This window comes from Prionailurus viverrinus, chromosome E3 (assembly GCF_022837055.1).
Source record: "Prionailurus viverrinus isolate Anna chromosome E3, UM_Priviv_1.0, whole genome shotgun sequence".
In the NCBI taxonomy this organism is placed as follows: domain Eukaryota; kingdom Metazoa; phylum Chordata; class Mammalia; order Carnivora; family Felidae; genus Prionailurus; species Prionailurus viverrinus.
Genome location: NC_062576.1, coordinates 2,152,121 through 2,170,829, shown reverse-complemented (window position 1 = coordinate 2,170,829; position 18,709 = coordinate 2,152,121). Strand labels below are relative to the sequence as shown.

The 18,709-nt window shown below is 50.0% G+C and overlaps 1 protein-coding gene across 4 annotated transcripts in view; it reads left to right on the top strand.

Moving 5' to 3' along the window:
- The first annotated feature begins 7,520 nt into the window (after nucleotides 1-7,520).
- SNX8 (sorting nexin 8) overlaps nucleotides 7,521-18,709 on the top strand; it is a 47,914-nt gene continuing 36,725 nt past the window's right edge. For 2 of the 4 annotated variants that reach the window (XM_047839017.1, XM_047839016.1), the window contains exons 1-2: nucleotides 7,535-7,575; nucleotides 14,933-15,220. In XM_047839017.1, the coding sequence (XP_047694973.1) occupies nucleotides 7,536-7,575; nucleotides 14,933-15,220 (328 nt within the window). In that variant the 5' untranslated portion in view covers nucleotide 7,535. Of the gene's footprint in view, nucleotides 7,576-14,932; nucleotides 15,221-15,972; nucleotides 16,097-18,709 lie in introns of those variants that run through there. The other 2 variants (XM_047839019.1, XM_047839018.1) reach the window with 2 other exon arrangements.

Genomic DNA, 18,709 nt, shown 5'->3' with positions numbered 1-18,709 from the left:
ACTGGGAACAGAGTCTCAGTGTGGGAGGACGGAAAGTTCTGGAAGGGGACAGTTGTGATGTCTACACAACAGTATAAATTTTAATGCCACTGAACCGTGCACTGACAAAAGGTTAAGATGGCACATTCCATGTTATATATACTTTAGCACAATAAAATGGTTTTATTAAAAGCGTTATTATTGAAACCATCATTTCGGGGCCGTCTGCCTGTCTGCTGGCTGGGTACCCTCGAACAGGACGCTGAGCTGACAGCCTTGGTCTTCCGTGGGCACAGTGTGCTGGGTTCCCCGCTGTGTGTTAAGGCACCGCGGAAGGACAAACATGTCACCGAAGAAGCCTGCAGAGGGAGCTCTCGGCCTTCCCTTTGGCGCTGATGACTGGAGGCTGCTGGTCACGCCTTTCCTCTTTGAATTCCTGACGTCCTAAGAAGCCCGAGACGCTTTGCTCCCCGAGGCATTGAGTTCCTCACTTGTTTCTCCAGGATGTCTCGTCTAAATGCGGCTGTCCTTAAGCTCACAGAGCAGGGATGGGGTGGGGGGGAGGATAGGAGGACTCAAGGGGTCCGATGTGGCCCCAATTCCTCCAAACTGCTTCCCTTCTCACTTGACCAAGTCCCCCTTCTGCCCTCGGCCTCAGAGGTGCACCTGTTCCAGCTCGGGGCATGGTCAGCAATCAGTCCCTGTTCAACTCCAGGGACCTCCGGCAAGCTGTTTATCTCCTCTTCGCCCGATCCTGACTGTAACGTAAGTTGAGAAGCTGACTTTGAAACAAGATCACGGTGGTCCTTGGGGGAGCATCTCTGCCTTGGTCCCGGCCGCACCCGGCTTGACCAGAACCCAGCTGTCTGGCCCCGCCGTGTGCTTAACATGCGTTAGCTCACGCAGCCCTTGGGACGACCGCGGAGGCAGGGACAGCTGTGTCCCCACGTGTGGACTGCTCCCCTCCATCATGCTGGCCTGCCTCTCTTAGACACCGTTCCTTTGCTGTGTTCCTTCCTGAGGAGGGCTGGCAAGAAGGGAAAGTGGAGGTGGTGATGAGGCATACGCGGGCCAAGCAAGCTTCTGCAGCCCTTACCCTCACCGGCTAATAGAGCAGCAATTCTCAGGAGGCCTAGGGATTTACAGAGCACCAACTGCTAGCCATGCGTTGCCGTAAGTCCTTTCTAAGCAGCTCACCTAATCTTCGTGGCATTTAAAATTTTTTTTTTAATGTTTATTTGTTTGTGAGACAGAGAGAGACAGAACATGAAGGGGGGAGGGTCAGAGAGAGGGAGACACAGAATCTGAAACAGGCTCCGGGCTCTGAGTTATGAGCACAGAGCCCAACATGGGGCTCGAACTCACAGACCGTGAGATCATGACCTGAGCCGAAGTCGGACGCTTAACCGACTGAGCCACCCAGGCGCCCCAATCTTTGCAGCATTTTTTAACACAAAGAGAAGCACAGAGCAAGATACAAACACTCATCCATTCACCCACAGGCAGATTTTTAAAGTGTTAATATTTTGTCTCATTTGCCTCAAAAATGTTCTTTCCAAGGGGGGAGAAATTTGATTGGTCCCCTGCCTATCGCTCCCAAATTTCATTTGCTCTCCTCTTCTGGAAAGAAGCTATCGTGTCTCTGTAAATAATACATACATTGTTTGGTATTTTTTAATTAAATTTTTATTTTTATTTTTTATTTTTTTTAATTTTTTTTTCAACATTTATTTATTTTTGGGACAGAGAGAGACAGAGCATGAACGGGGGAGGGGCAGAGAGAGAGGGAGACACAGAATCGGAAACAGGCTCCAGGCTCCGAGCCATCCGCCCAGAGCCTGACGCGGGGCTCGAACTCACGGACTGCGAGATCGTGACCTGGCTGAAGTCGGACGCTTAACCGACTGCGCCACCCAGGTGCCCCTTAATTAAATTTTTATTAATTTGGTGCAGATTCACACGCAGCTGTGGGAGATGAAACAGTTGGCCCGGTGTCCCCTAACGAGGCACAGCTATAGTGTCCTGTCACAACCGGAGGCTGACATTGACACATTCCGCCTGTCTTCAGATTCCCTCCGCTACCTGTCCTCATTTGTGTCTGCCGGTTCCCTCTCCACATAAACATAAATAGTTAAATAGTATACCATGCATGTCCTTTTGCAACACTGTCCTTTTCAAAATCTCTCCAACTTGGTACATTCTGTTCTAGTTCATACAGTGTATAAATACATGGGATTTATTATTCATTCTACATAGATATCAAAGTACTTTGGGTTTTTTTCTTTTTGGTTTATAAATAGCACCAGGGTGAAGAGTGTTGCACTTGTCGCCACAAGCTGTAGTTTAGAAAATGTGACCAGCAGTGGAATTTCCAGGTCATAAGATACCTGCGTCCCACTTTATCAGACATCCACAAATTGCCCTGCAAAGCATCTCTACCAATTTACACTCCCTCTGCCGGCATCCAGATATTTCCACGTCGCTTCATCTCTCGTGCAGAAAGGGGTCTCTGTCTCCTCGTTGCTCGAACTTGCCTTTCCCTGACGTAAGTAGATTTCTGATTAAAGCGGAAAGGGAAAAATTATCAAAAGCACCTGGAATTTCCAGCAGGGCTGGGGAACCAGGCTCAAAGCTAGGTAGACGGAAACGTGCAGGTCTGCGGACAGCCAGACGGCGAGGATAGCACTGTCCCGTGGCCGGGTCACAGGTGTCAGTCACACCCCAGCACCACTGACGGTAGCCCCTAGATGCCGGTGGAAGCCGGGCCCCTTCTCCCCTTAGACGTGGGGAGCAGGTGCCGTGGCCCCCGTGAGTCATCACCTGGAGCCCACAGCCCCCGAGGGAAGCCTGGCCAGGCACAGCTGGGACATGCGTGCCCGACACTGTACTTTGTACCGTGGGAAAAGGCTCTCAGAGGAGAGAAACACAGACAGAAAGGTTCAGACGCCAAGTGGCCAAAAAATAATAACAAATGTCCAGTATACCTAATTAGTAGTAAAGCTGACCGTCGTTTTATGTTTGTTGGCCTCTCAGATTCCTCTGTCAGTGAGCTGCCCCTACCTATCTTGTGCCTCATATGGAGGGTACATGCTCTTTGTACTCTGTTTAATCCTTAAACCTTTAATATATGTTGCGGTACCTTCTAATCTTTAACCCTCTTATGTGCGTTAAAGGATCGTCTTCCAGCCCGAGGCTTCTCTCTTCCCTCTGTTTGTGGTGTCTTTTGTCCACTTTGTCATGCTGGTACTTAGAATTATTAATAAAGAATTTTCTTTATTGTGTCCTGTGCGCCTCCCTGGCTGGAGGATGTGGCTACATGGGGTACTTGGATTCATTCTGCTGCAAACAAGTGAATTCCGGATAACATGTAAAAACCCGTGTCATTAAAGGTCTTGAAGAGCTAAAGAGATAACGCAGAATCACTGTGCCGGAAGCAGCAGGAGAACGAAAGGCATTTGCTGGCCTGGGCGACCGTGAGCTTCAGCCGACGGCCTCGCGGTGCGTGGCCTCTCCCGATACATTATTGGGAAAATAATAGAAAGCCACTGCCCCCTAAAACTAGGACCCCCCAAATGCTATATATATCCAGGGCAAGAGGGAAGCCAGAACAAATTTGCCCTTTGCCGGTACAGCAAGGAATTTTGACACAGCAGAGACAGGGCCGGCCGGGGAGGAGCTGAGAAGCTTCACTGCCAACATGCCCTCGTGTGGACCTGGGATCCAAACCCAGGATCTTAACACCTTCAGCTTCAAAAGCGAAGGGGTCTCGGCCTGGTCGTCTGTCTCGGTGCCTCGTAGAAGCCAACATAAATCCTTTTCTTTTTTTCCAAGTAACACAGGGGTTTCCTCTCTTCTGCTAGTGTTTAGAGGTCACCCTTGAGCTAATTAACGTTCAGTCTTTCATGTTTTCTCATGTGCATTTAAGATAATACGTTTCCCTTTAAACATGGCTTTGTCTGCTTCTCTCGAGCTCCGATAAGGAGTGCTTTCATCATCAATTCCAAATAATCCGTCTTTCGTGATGCAGTGTTTTACCCTTCTGCACAAAGAGGAAATTTTTGGCTCGTGGTTTATTACAAGTTTTTATCGAGGTGGAATTTACACACAGGAAATGTACAGATCTTAGGTATTAGAGATCAAAGAGTTTTGACAAGCCCATATGCCAGTGCAGCTAATACAATCATCGAGAGCTAGAATGTTCTATCGCCCCCTGTGCCCCCCTTCACAGTACTGAGCCGCCATCGTGACTTCCTTCAGACTGAATCAGATTTCCTTTTCCTGGGTCGTCATGTAGTTTTGCTTATTCTAGAATTTTCGACCGATGGAAAAATGTGTTTTTGTCTGGCTTTGTTCACCCGGCAGAGTATTTCCAAGATCTGTCCCTATTGGTGCGCATGTCCGTAGGCTGTTCCTTTTTATCTCCCAGTAGTGTTTCGTCATTTGGCTGTGCAGAAATGTGCTTGTCTGTGCTGCTCCGAGTGAACGTCTATAGACCAGCTGGGGAAGCATTGACATCCTAACACTATGTGGACACGAATATTTAGGTCTTCTTTAATTACTCTCAGCAACGTTTTACAATTTTCTTTTCAGTCCTGCTCGTATCTTTAGAAATGTATTCATAGGGGAGCCTGGGTGGCTCCACCAGTTAAGCGTCCGACTTCGGCTCAGGTCATGATCTTGCGGTTTGTGGGTTCGAATCCTGCATCCAGCTCTGTGCTGAAAGCTCAGAGCCTGGAGCCTGCTTCAGATTCTGTGTCTCCCTCTCTCTCTGCCCCTCCCCTGTTCACGCTCTGTCTCTTAATAATAAATAAACATTAAAACATTTTAAAAGAAAAGAAAAGAAAAATGTACTCATAAATATTTCCTTTTTTAATGCTCTTGGTATTAAAAATTTTTTTTATTAATGATTTTATTTATTTTTGAAGGTGAGAGAGAGAGACAGAGCACGAGCCGGGGAGGAACAGAGAGAGAGGGAGACACAGAATTCAAAGCAGGCTCCAGGCTCCGAGCTGTCAGCACAGAGCCCGACACGGGGCTCGAACTCACGAACCGTGAGATCATGACCTGAGCCGAAGTCAGATGCCCAACCGACTGAGCCCCCCGGGCGCCCCACTCTTGGTATTTTTTAAAGTTTCTTTTCTCGTTTTTTTTTTTTTTTAATTTATTTATTTAGAGAGAGAGCTGGGAAGAGGCAGAGAGAGAGGGAGGGAGAGAGAGAGAGAATCCCAAGTAGGCTCCGTGCTGCCAGCACAGAGCCCAATACGGTGCTCAAACTCATGAACTGAGAGATCATGACCAGAGCCGAAGTCAGGCGCTTAACCGACCGAGCCACCCAGGCGCCCCTAAAGTTTATTTTCTAATTGTGCATTGCTGGTGTATAGAAATATAATAGGGACACCTGGGTGGCTCAGTCAGTCAAGCATCCAAGTTCAGCTCAGGTCATGATCTCACCGTTTGTGGGATCAAGCCCTGCATCAGGCTCTGCGCTGACGGTATGGAGCCTGCTCAGGATTCTCTCTCTCTCCTTCTCTCTTTGCCCTTCCCTCACTTGTGTTTTCTCTCTCTCTCTCTCTCTCTCTCTCTCTCTCTCTCAGAATAAACTTAAAAAAAAGAGTTATAAAAACTATTTGTATTTGACGTTGTATCTTGCATTCTTCTAAAACGTTATTACAAATTCTAGTGACTTGTGGATTCTATAGAACTCACTATGGACATGATTATATTTTTATATAGATTTTTTCTCTCCTAGCCATATGCAGTTGTTTTCATCTCTTGCTAGACCTCCGATGCAATGTCAACTGTGAGCAATGAAGTGTGTGTTGTTGGCCTTGGTCCCAGACATCCAATATTTCAACTCAAATGTTGAAACAATTCAGTATTTTATCATGCTGGCCCGAGTGGCTAGCTCTTGGTTTTTGAAGATACCCTTATGAGGTTGAGAAAGGTCCCTTCTATTGGTCATTTGCTGAGAGTTTCATGATGAATGGATGCTGGACATTTTTCAAATGCCTTTTGCGCATCTATTGAAATGATCTTACGAATTTTCTCCTTTGTTCTAGTGATACAGTGTCATGGGTTGAACTGTGCCACCCAAAAAAGATGCATTGAAGTCTTGACTCTCAGTGCCTAGAAATGTGGCCTTCTCTGGAAATAGGGTCTTTGCAGATATAATCAATTTAAGATGGGGTCGTTAGGGTAGGCCCTCATCTAATGTGACTAGTGTCCCTGTAAGAAAAAGAAAATGCCTTGTGAATCCAGAGACACACATGGAGAAGACACAGCCATGTGATGACAGAGGAGGGCTTGGAGTGATGTGTCTACAAGCCAAGGAGTGCCAAGGATTTGTAGCAAACCACCAGAAGACAGAGAAAGCAAGGGAATCTTGTCCCCTAACAAGTTGCAGACAGACCATGGCCCACGGACAACTTCATTTCAGACTTCAAGCCTCCAGGGCTGTGAGATAGTAAATTTCTATGGTTTTAAGCCCCTTGGATTGTGGCGCATTGTTACCAGTCCTGGAAAACTAATACGTCTGCTGAGTTACCTTGATTTGGAAATGTTAAACCAAACTTGCATTTTACTTGGTCACAATATTTTATCCATTTTACATGTGTTACTGGGTTAGATTTGTTTATATTTTGTTAAGGATTTTTGTGTCTGTGTTCATGAGCAACATTACGTATAGTTTTCTTCCAGTGTATTTGATTTTAGTATCAAGATAATTTTCTTCTAATGTCTTTGATTATCAGAATTTACAGCAAAAATTTGAGGAAATAGGTTTTTTTTTTTAAAGTTTATTTTTGAGGGGCGCCTGGGTGGCTCAGTCGGTTAAGCGGCCGACTTCGGCTCAGGTCATGATCTCGCGGTCTGTGAGTTCGACCCCGCGTCGGGCTCTGTGCTGACAGCTCAGAGCCTGGAGCCTGTTTCAGATTCTGTGTCTCCCTCTCTTTGACCCTCCCCTGTTCATGCTCTGTCTCTCTCTGTCTCAAAAATAAACGTTAAAAAAAAAAATAATAAATAAATAAAAAATAAAGTTTATTTTTGAGAGAGAGACGGAAATAGGTTTTTTTTTTTTTAAGTTTCTTTATTTTTGAGAGAGAGAGAGACAGAGACTCGTTTGTTTATTAATGAGTGAGGTGCAGAGAGAGGGAGACACAGAATCGGAAGTAGGCTCCAGGCTCCGAGCTGTCAGCACAGAGCCCGACAGGGGGCTCGAACCCATGAGCCTCGATATCATGACCCAAGCCAAAGTTGGATGCTTAACTGACTGGGCCACCCAGGCGCCCCAATATTTTTTTAAGGCTATTTTTTAGTGCAGTTTAAGCATCAAACAAAACTGAGAGGGAGGTGCAGTGATTTCCCATATCTCCTTGCCCCCACGCATGCATTGCCTCCCCACTTTACCAGCCAGCACCCCCACCAGAATGGTGTGTCTGTTACCAACCTGCACTGACACATTATAATCCATCATTCACTTTATGGTTCACTCTTGGTATTGTTCGTTCCATAGGTTTGAACAACGTCGGAGAAATGGCTCGTCTCTAATTTCGTTTTCCATGTGTTTGTTACGAGTATACAGAAATACAACTGATTCAGGTATATTAGTGTTGTATCCTGCCACCTCGGTAAATTTTCCTGTTCCAGTTCTAGGTGGTGGTGGTGGTGGTGGTTTTAGATTCCTCAGCATTGTCTGCTTCCACAGCCACTTTCCTTTCCAGTCTTCATGTCATTTTCTTCTTGCCCAGTCGTGGGCGAGGACTTCCAGTCAGTGTTGACTTTTAACGTCTTGTCTTGCCTTACTGCTAATCACAGGGGGAAAATGTTTGGTCTCTCACTGTTAAGTATGAACCAGCTTTAGCCTTTCACGGATCCTCCTTTTCAATTTGAACAAGTTTCCTTATCATCCTAGTTTGCAGAGAGATGTAATCATAAACGGGTGTTAAATTTTTCCATAATTTCCCATGCGTTTTGGGGGGCATTTTTTTTTTTGCATAATGTATTTTTTCTTCAATGTAAATTTTATGCATATGCGATGATCATATGGTTCTGTTAACACAGTGAGTTAAATTGATTTTTCAACTAATTAAACCACCTCCATTCCTGGCAAAAACTCTGCTTATATAATAACACTGCTATTACTTTCTCCTTGGAAGTTCAGTAGAACTTACTAGTAAAGCCATCTGGACCATGAGTTTTCTTTGTGAGAAAGTTTTTTTTTTTTTTAATTGAAAATAATTTAAAGACTTTTTAAATGTTTATTTAAAAACATTTTTAATGTTTATTCATTTTTGAGAGACAGAGAGAGACAAAGTGGGAATGGGGGGGGCAGAGAGAGAGAGAGGGAGACACAGGATCTGAAGCAGGCTCCAGGCTCTGAGCAAAACAGAGCCGAACGCGGACTCGAACCCACAAACCGTGAGATCATGACCTGAGCTGAAGTCGGATGCTGAAGTGACTGAGCCGCCCACGCGCCCCAAATTGAAAATAACTTTTTAACTGTGGTGAAATACACATAAAATTTACCACCTTAACCATTTTTTAAGTACAAAATTCAACGGCATTAAGTAGCACAAATTTAGTGGCTTAAAACAATAAAAATGTGTTGTCTTATTGTTCTAGAAGTCACAAGTGTGAAATGAGTCCTAAAGGATTGAAATCCAGGTGTTGGTAGGTAGGAATGGTTCTTTCTAGAACCTCCAATGGAAAAGTCATTCTTTGCTTCTACCAGATTCTTCTTCTTCTTTTTTTTTATGTTTATTTATTTTTGAGAGAGAGAGTGTGTGAGTGGGGAGAGGCAGAGAGGGAGACACAGAATCCAAAGCAGGCTCCAGGGTCTGAGCTGTCAGCACAGAGCCCAATGTAGGGCTCAAACCCATAAACTGTGAGATTATGACCCGAGTTGAAGTTGGTCGCTTAACTGACTGAGCCACCCAGTCGCCCCGTCTCTACCAGCTCCTAGAGGCAGCCGGCATTCCTTGGCTCGTGACTGCACCACCCCAGTCTCGGCCTCCAGCATCACATGGATGTCTCCGTAATGTTGGCACTGTCCCCTTCCTCCTATGTGTACCCTCATAATTGCACCTTGACCCACCCAGATAATTCAGGAGACTGTCTCCATCTAATGAGCCTTAACTTTGAACATCTTCAGAGTCCCTTTTTCCACATAAGGTAATATATTCACGGGTTCTGGGGACTAGATGGTCTTTGAGGGGCTAGTCTTGCGTCTACCACAGCTAACCTTCTGGCTCCCAAAGATTCACATCTATCCAGTCTGCAAAATACATCTCTCACATCCCAGTATCCCCCAAAGTCTCAACCCTTTCCAGCACAACTCAAAGTCCCAAATCTCATCATCTAAATAAGGTAGAACAGGTATGGGTGAGACGCTGTCTGTGATTCATCCCGGGGCAGAATTCCTCTCCATCTGGGCACCTAGAGAACAAATGATCTAATCCCCGAGTACGATGGCGCGATAGGCATAGGGTAACAGTTATAAACATTCCCATTTAAACAGAAAGAAACGGAAGGAGAAAGGAATTGCGGTCCTAAGCAATCCTGAAATGCAAGGGAGCAAACTCAGGTTTCAAGGAACTGTTCTCCGTGGTTCAAGGTCCACGGCTGCACCCTGAGTCTTCCTTCCTTTTTCATGAAGCGTAGCACGTGTTTGTAGCCGAGTAGTATTTTCAGCCTGTTTCCTGCCTGTAGAGTTTTCGAGTCCGCCTTCTTTCATTTCGTCTTCCTCTGTCCCTTGAAGTCCAAGCTGGTAGTGTTTCTGCTGAGACAAGATGTTCAAAAACCGTGGGGGTCTGACACGGGCGCCGTTACAAAAGAGGCTCGGGGAGCGAGGGGGGGCCCGGGCGGCTGAACGTCTGACTCTCGATTTTGGCTCAGGTCATGATCTCACGGTTTGTGGGTTCAAACCCCGCACTGGGCTTGGCGCTGACAGTGCGGAGCCTGCTTGGGATTCCCTCCCTCCACCCCCCACCCAGCCCTGTCCCTCCCCTGCTCACGCTCTCTCTCTCTCAAAATTAATAAACATTAAAAAAGGAAAAGAAAGGGGCTCATCCACAGGCCTTTCCTGAATAATCTTGTCTCTTTTTTGCTTCTGCTGAAATGCCACACATCTAATCTAATCTCTCCAAAGAGCTCTCTGTGACGAATACTGTGGCCTTTTGTTCCTTTCCAGGCGCTAGAAAAAGGTTGTCCAGACACACCCCTGGCTTTCTCTCCAGAGCACACTTTCCTGACCGTGAGTCTCCTAATTTTATGATTGTTTGCAGTCCGGATAGGTTCTTTCTCATGGACCTCGGACACAATCTAGCTGAGCTTTCTGCCACTGCGGGACAGAAGCTATTTTCCACTAGCTTCCGGTAATGTGGTCCTCATTTCCTTCTGAGGCCTCACCAAAATTGCCTTTAATTTTTTTTTTTTAACGTTTATTTAGTTTTGAGAGAGACAGAGACCAAGCTTGAGCGGGGGAGGGGCAGAGAGAGAGGGAGACACAGAATCCGAAGCAGGTTCCAGGCTCCGAGCTGTCGGCACAGAGCCCGGCGCGGGGCTGGAACTCACGGACCGTGAGATCATGACCTGGGCCGAAGTCGGACGCCCAACCGACCGAGCCGCCCAGGCACCCCATAAAGTGCCTTTAACGTCTGAATTTCCGTCTGCACTCGCTTTATGGCAGTTTGGGTATTACCATCTAAGATGCTGTGGACTTTCTACACCACAGTCCTCACTAACCGAGTTGTTAACGGGCACGTGTCTGCTGACGATCTGTTCACGGCAATCTAGGCTTTTTCTATGATGCTTGTCAAAATTCTTCCGGTCTCTACCCATCCCCTAATTCCGAAGCCAGTTCTGCGTCTGTAGGTATTTGTCATGACAGTCCCCCACTTGGCGCGTGCCAGCACGAGTATTTTGTGCTCCCCCGTGGCAGTGCGGCATGCCATTGTATGGCTCTACGGCAATAAATATGTTCATCCAGTCTGTTGTTAACAGACATTTGGGTTAGTTCCAGTTTGTAGCTATTCAAATGAGGCTTCTAGGAATGAGCCTCTTTCTGGTGGGCATATGCTTTGATTTCCCTGGGGTAAATATCCAGGACTGGGATTTGCCTCACGGGTTCTTCTTTCTCCACTCTTGGTCTGGTGTGGACAGCCAGCACCCACGCTCCTCCTAAAGGCTGGTGGGGTAGCTCTCCGTCCATCCTGAGCCTATCTAGGGACTTTAGGCCGTATCCTGTCCTTGCTGCAGGCCCAAGCTGTGCTCTCCTGTTACCTGACCCAGGCTCCTAAGATTTTTATCTCTTCTTTAATGTTTATTTATTTTTGAAAGACAGAGCGCAAGTGGGAAAGGGGCAGAGGGAGAGGGAGACACAGAATCTGAAGGAGCTCCAGGCTCTGAGCTGTCAGCACAGAGCCCGACGCGGGGCTCGAACCCACAAACCGTGAGATCACGACCCGAGCCGAAGTCGGACACTTAACTGACTGAGCCACACAGGTGCCCTAGATCTTTATCATTTCTGAAAGCTCTGTGGGTTGTCTGGCCTCGGCTTTAGGTCATTCCTGTAACTTGAAGTCCTCCCTATGTCTCGTACGCTTTCTTGCTTTCGATGCCAGCGATGTGTTAATAACATCTCAGGGAAGGGCTAAAATTGTAGCCAGCATTTCTGTAGTTTTGGAGAAGGAGGGTGAATATACTTCTGCGTCCATTCAGACTGACATAAGAAGTCTCTCTCTTTTTTTTTTAACGTTTATTTTTGAGACAGAGAGAGACAGAGCATGAACGGGGGAGGGGCAGAGAGAGAGGGAGACACAGAATCAGAAACAGGCTCCAGGCTTTGAGCGGTCAGCACAGAGCCCAACGTGGGTCTCGAACTCCCGGACCGCGAGATCGTGACCTGAGCTGAAGTCAGACGCTCAACCGACTGAGCCACCCAGGCGCCCCAAGAAGTCTCTTATTTAAACCTTAACCTTTCAGGAACACACCTTTGAAATGAGTGATACCGATGTTGCCATATTACATGCGAGCAAACTGAGGCTGACGAGAATAAAGTAGCTTGTCCGACGTCTCGTGAGGAGAGCCAACATTTCTGAGATGTTGAAATCTTCCTGAGGCTCCTGGAGGACGTGAGCAGATCTCCGGAACTTTAGGATGCAAGCTTGAGAAGGTATCTTGCTGCCTGACAAGGAAGCGTCGCCCGAGGATTCGGTTTCATGACCTTCACGGTGTTGAGATGATACTGGCTCAGCACTTTGTGCAGTGCTGTCACATCATTAAGGTTCCATACGTGTTTGGGGGGCTATTGATATTATTTGCGAAGTTGTAATTTTCTCTGCCTTCAGACTCCCTCCCCCCAGTGTGATTTCCAGAGCCACAGGCCGCATCCCCCTCAAACGTTCTAAAAGAAGAGGTTACGGATGGACTGGAATTTCCTGATTAAGATTGTTGAGGGGGTAGGGGCGACTGGGTGGCTCAGTCGGTTGAGCATCTGACTCTTGGTTTCGGCTCAGGTCATGATCCCAGGGTTTGGGATCGAGCCCAGATTTGGGCTCTGTGCTGAGTGCGGAGCCTGCCTAAGATTCTCTCTCCCTCTCTCTCTCTCTGTCTTTCTCTCTCTCTCCCCCCCTCCTTCTCTCCCTTGCTCTCACGCGCACATGCACTTGCTCTCTCAAAAAAAGAAAAAAGAATGTTGAGAAGAAACTGGGGGTTTTATGGCGTTGGGTAACGCCACAGGGGCTATTATGAGGGGGATCTCTGGTACCAGATGGTCTGGGTTCAGATCCCGGCTCTTCTGTGGCCTAGCTCTGCGATCTTGGCGTGTCAGACTCTTCTGCCTTAGTTGCTGGGGCATGGAGACCATCATACTAATATTTCGTAGATTTAGTGTGACGGGTAGGTGAGTTGGTGAATTTCCAAATAAAAGGCACTTAGAAAGGTGCTCAGCACATGGTAGGTAGACGTTCAACAAACGCTAGTTTGGTTAGCGTGCTTGGTATTTAGCGCTGTTGGCCAAATATTTCTGGCTTTCGGTCCTCCGGGCACTTGGGGGGGTCCGCCCTCTGGCTCTTCCTGGCTGGGGGGAGCGCGTCACACTTTTGGCCAGGGAGTTGCGAACGGAGGGCTGCGGGACGTTTCAGTGCTTGTGCTGGATCCTGCCGAGCTCTTTCTCTTTGTCGCGATGGCAGAACTTCCAGATGGTGGCCGCTCCATTGTCTGGGTTTCCAAGGGACCGTGGCGAGCGTGGCCGCCTTGTTATTTCAGGTGTCTGAGGGTTCAGATTGTTTCTGCAGCAGGATACAGCCTATCCTGACAAACAGGTCAACTATTATTAACGGTCAAGTCTGTAGTCCTCAAAGCGTTTCACTAACTTCTTCAAAAGGCCCCCAGCAGGATGAGGAAGTCCTTGCATTTCAGTGGGACAGCTGATAACAGCCCCTTTCTGCACGTCCACCTGCAACGTGACGTCCTGACTCCACTGTTCCAGTTGTCAGCGTGTGCCTACGGTCCTCGTTTTCCTAAATGGAAAGCGATTGATGTGACTCGAACAACAGATGAACAGTGTTAATTGGATCCTTGCCATTAACCACAAGGTTTTAAAAGTCAGAAATTCTGGTCTGCTGTTTGCTGCTTCCTGAACGAAGCAGAAATCGTATCAGGATTAGTCTTCTTTGGTGAGGATCTAAAGAAGTTACAGGCAGACGAGTTTCAGTGCACGTTTCCAGGAACTTTCTAACCGTTCGAGATATCTGGCCCACAACCTGTAAGGACCGAGTTCCTTTTTCTGGAGGCATTCGGAGCTGGGCACGTCAGAACCCACCGCTCACCCCTCTTTCCTCTCACAACACCTATGTTTCCAGCCCTATCACCTGCTTCAGTCTGTGATGTGAGAATCCTGTTGTATCCTTGTGTCTCCCCCCCCCCCCAAATGCAGTACCTAGAAAATGCTCAGGCAATGTTTGCAGGAATCAAATAATCTTTCAACCTAGAACCGTGGCCTTCCACCTGGGCTGCATGTTGGAATCACTTGGGGAGCTTAAAAAAAAAAATCCCAAGTCTGGGCCACACCCCAGATGAATTAAGTCAGAACTTCTGGGGGCAGGCTCCAGACACAGTCTATCTGAACTCTCCCCAGATGATTAGAAAGTGCAGCAAAGATCCAGAACTGCTGAACTAGAGGCTGTGTGGCCCTGTGTCAAGGGTGTTAAAATAATACATTTAATGTTATCACTCTTGAATAGTGTCTGTTTATACACTTCTATTAGGGTTTTACAGTTTGGAGAATCCAGTGAACTTTCAAACCTTTAATAAAGATTTTATAATCTAGTGAGGGACAGAGATATGTGCCGAGTAATACCAGGACATCAGCAGTGTGTGTGTGGGTGTAGGCGCATGCCCGAGTGAGTGTGTGTTTGGGGACTGGATAGACGCAGAGTCAGGGAAAAGTGCTGAGCCCATCATTTGATGCAACAAGCCCTGAAAGGAAGCCCCGGTGGTGGTGGCGGAAGGAAATAGCATCAGATGGGGGTCTGTGCATCACAGGATCCTGCAGTGTCCCCCCCCCCCCCCCCACGCCCTGTGACTTGGAAAAGCCCATCTGGAGAAAGGGATAGCACTTGCTAGGTTACAGTGCGGGGGGGGGGGGGGGTGCGGGGAGAGCCTCTCTGACTGTGTCAGCTCTCTGGGATGTCCTTGGGTGGGGTGATCTGTAACTGAGGCAGGGTCCAGCTGTAGCAAGGAAAACCAGCTACCTGGGGAAGACTGGGACCTTTCTTAGGACCCCGACGGGGAGGGGGAGGGGGGTCGGTCTGGGCTCTAGATCGCTATAATCAGCCCCCAGGGGGCGTTGGTGGGCATCAGAATCCGGAGGTCCACGATTCTGACTTTGGAAACGAGGCCCTCCCTCATGGAGCCCTTCCTGGCGCCCCAGCTTCCTCTTCTGCCATTTCTGCAGCCACACTTTTAGCTCCAGGAGGACCACAGCGTCTGCAGCTGCCTGATGCCTCAGAACCTTCGCGCCTGCTGGAGGCCGCTCCTTCTGCTGAACTCCTCATCCCCAGCATCAGCTCAGGCAGGCTCTGCCCCACCCAGGGGTCCCTTCATCTGTTCCGGTGCCCCCACAGCCTCACTTTGGAACAGCCAGGACACTTGCTCTGGTGTCCTGTGGTCCTCCAGATCGGGGGAGGCACCGAATGCATCCTCCTATCTCCGGGTCCCGGCACTGGACGGCCAGGGGGAGTGGGTGAGTGAGCTGGTAGGGCGAGTGAGAGTGGGTGGGCAAGGGGGTGGACGAGTGGGTGAACAAGCAAGGGGGCGGGGGGAGGAGTGGGTGAGTGGAGGAATGAAGGAATGAATGAGTGGGGGATGGGTGCGTGTGAAAAGCTGAGTGAGCGAGGGGGTGAATGAGTGAGTGGGGAGTGGTGCGTAAGTGAGGAGCAGAGTGAATGAGCAAGCCGGCGGGCGGGAGGGTGAGTGAGTCCTTGCGGACGCGCGGAAGGGAACGAGTGAGAGGGCGGGCGGGTGAACGAGTGAATGAGTGAGCGGAGGGGGGTGGGAGCTAAGGGAAGGGCTAGAGGCGGCGGGGGGAGCGAGGGACGAGCCGGGAGGGGTGCGGGGGCGCGGGGCGGGGAGAGGCCCACGCGGAAGTGCCGAGTGAGCGGCCGAGGGGTGAGCGTGACGGCAAGCGGCCGAGCAAGCGGCTAAGCGAGTGGGCGAGCTGGGCTGGCACCGAGCCTGCTGGGGGGGGCGGGAGCGCGGGCGGGAGCGCGGGCCAATCCTCCGGGTGGCCGCGTGGCCGGGGCGTGGCGGGGCGTGGCGAGTCCGGGCAAGGGGCGTGACAGGCCCGGGTGGGCGTGGCGAGGCCGGAGAAGGGGCGTGGCAGGCCCGGAGCGGGCGCCGCGAGGCCAGGCAAGGGGCGGGGCGGGGCGGGGCCGGGCGTGGGCGGGGCGTGCCGGGGTGGGCGCGGCCAGGCGGGCGGGCGGGCGCGGAGGAAGTCACGTGGCGCGCGCTCACATGACTGGCGGCGTGATGGACCGGCTGCCGGGGGAGGCAGGCGCGGCGCCAGTCGCGGCGGCAGCTGAGGCGGAGGCTGAGGAGGAGGCGGACCCGCCGGCGGCAGGTACGGCTCGCGGTCCCCCGGGCTCCAGCGCGCGGTCCCGGGCCCGCGTCCCCCGTGACCCCGCGACCCTCGGCTCCCTGGGTGTCCGCGGCGCCCCGCGTGCCCCTGCCACGCCGAGGAGCGCGCTGTGGCGCCGCGGGCCGGGGGACCCGAGCACCTGCTCAGGTTTGTCCCGGCCGCGCTCTTCTGCCCGCGCCTCCCGGTGCAGGGCCCCCTCGGGGACGGACGTCCCCCGCCCCCCGCGGTGCCGCCCCGCCCGGCCGCGTGGGGCGCAGCCCAGGACTTTGCGGGGCTCCGACGAGAAATTGGGAGTTCTCCCCGGCAATCCGGACAGACTTAGCCGGGAGTGCTTCCGAGCTAGTGGATGAGCGTGAACACGGAAAGGCGTGCGCCAGGCTTGGCTTTTCTAGCATGCTCCCTGTTGAAAAGTTCCTTCCTCTAGTCCTAGTCCTCTAACTGCAGAACGCACGTAGGGGGATGTTGGTAGGAGTTACTACCTCTTCTTGGTGCTGGCGGGGGGGGGGAGGGGGGGTGGCACGAGGTTGAGGGACTCCTCCTGGCGGTCTGGCGAGGTGTCTCCAGGGGGCTATGCTCACCCTAAGTTCTGGGGGGCTACGAGAGGGCTCATTCATTAGGGAGAAACAGGAAGGGGGCGTCAGGGAAGCTGCTGGGGCGTGGGCGTTGGACTGGCCTGACTAATTGATATGAAAGATCCTGGGTGAGTCTGCGTCTGCACTGAAGTCCCCCACCCCCAAAGTTGGTTTTTAGATTTTTCATTTCATTTGGAGCTGGGTAAGAGGACACGTGTGATGGCTCTTGCTGTTGGTTAGAACATTGTGTCCTCGAGGTCTCACGTTGGCGCCCAGCGTGGGCAGTCCATCTCACCTATAACAGGGCGGTGGCCTCGCCCCTTTGGCTGGGTCACATTTGGAAATGGGAGGCTGTTTCCCCTCGGATCATAAAGCAGTTCATAGTTGCTGGATGTGTCAGGGGTCTCTCTGCAGGTACAGGTAACTGCAGGAGGTGTTTGAGGCAGGACTCCACTTACGGCTGCCAGTTACGGATGGCACCAGCTCTCCAAGACTGCCTTTCCTGCAACTTGGTCTGGAATTTCCATGGTAGCTGGCCTCCTTTGGGGTTGTAGCGATTTTATTAGGCCCGCTCATGGTATCCACAGTGTAGCCAGTACCTCTGTGTTTACAGAGGGCTTTCTATAGCCGGCTGAGTCTCAAATTCAGGGTTCACGGATTGCTGGGATGTTACCTGTCATTTCATCCCATTTAAAATCTTTTGACCATCCCATGAGGCAGGTGACGTGGTAGAACAAACCTTTTTTTACACCGGGATAAAGGAAACCCAGAGGCAAGTGACCTGCTTAAAGTGGGCAGTGTTAAGGAGGCACGGTCAAGGTGGGAATCGTGGTTGGGTGGGCTGGAGTCAGAAAACCTAAGCCTTTGAGACTGAATCTTGTCCGTCGACCATAAATGTGAATCTCACATTGATTTTGATTTGTTGAAGGGTTTGTGTTTATGGATACAGAATGAATTTTCTCTGGTGTCCTGTCTACACAGACAGAGCCCACGTGTAATCGTGGGGACTGTGAGGTCTAGGACTTTGTGGTGCTTTTGAGATTGTGAGCAGAAATTGTGTTCACTTTTCCAGCATTAAGTAAGAGTCTTATATTGTGGTTCTTTGACATTTAAGCTGTGAACGGTAACTCTCTAAACATTTAACTTGCAATTAAGCAGTATATGGATAAACACATTTTCTTTAAAAAAAAAATGTAGAACATTATTAACTAGGTGGAAATCTCACCTCGATTGCCATCACCCTCTCTTTACCAGACGTGACAGTTGTTATCAGTTGGGGATGGATTCTCTCCGTTCTGTTTTTATATCTTATACATTCGCGTTCCCAGAAAACATCCCGCCTTGTGCCTCTGTGCCCGTGTTTCCCCAGGAGCGTGTATTAGTTTTCTGCCGCTGCTCTAACAATTTACCGCAAACATGGTGGCTTCAACAGCACAGATGTATCATCTCCCAGATCTGGAGGTCAGCAGTCCAGAATCGGTTTCCCTGGGCTAAAACCAGGTGTGGGCAGGGCTGCGTTCCTTCTGGAGGCCCTGGGGAAAATCCATCTACTGGCCTGTCTAGCTTGCAGACGCCTCCCACATTCCTTGGCCGATGGTCCCCTTTCTCCAGCAGCCATGAGCACGTCTTTCACATGCTGTCATTTCTCTGGTTCTCCTTTTGTTGTTTCCTTCTTTCCCTTTGAAGGACCCCTGGACTACATTGGGCCCACCTGGGTAGTCCACAGCCCGTGCCCTATCTTAAGGTCAGCGGCTTGGCACCCTGAATTCCATCTGCTACCTTAGTTTCCCTTCTCTGTGGAAACAACAGCTTCAGCTTCCAGGGGTCACCTTCGGGTGGGAGGGGCGTTATCCTGCCTTCCATGAGTAGATGCTGTAGGAGTGGGATTGCCAGGTCACAGGGTTTGCACCTCTTTTGTTTTAACGGGTAGTGACGCATTGTCCTCTGTGGTGCCTATCACCAGTTTAGTCAGCAACGTGCTTTATTAAGAACATCGTTTCCTCAGGGGCGCCTGGGTGGCTCA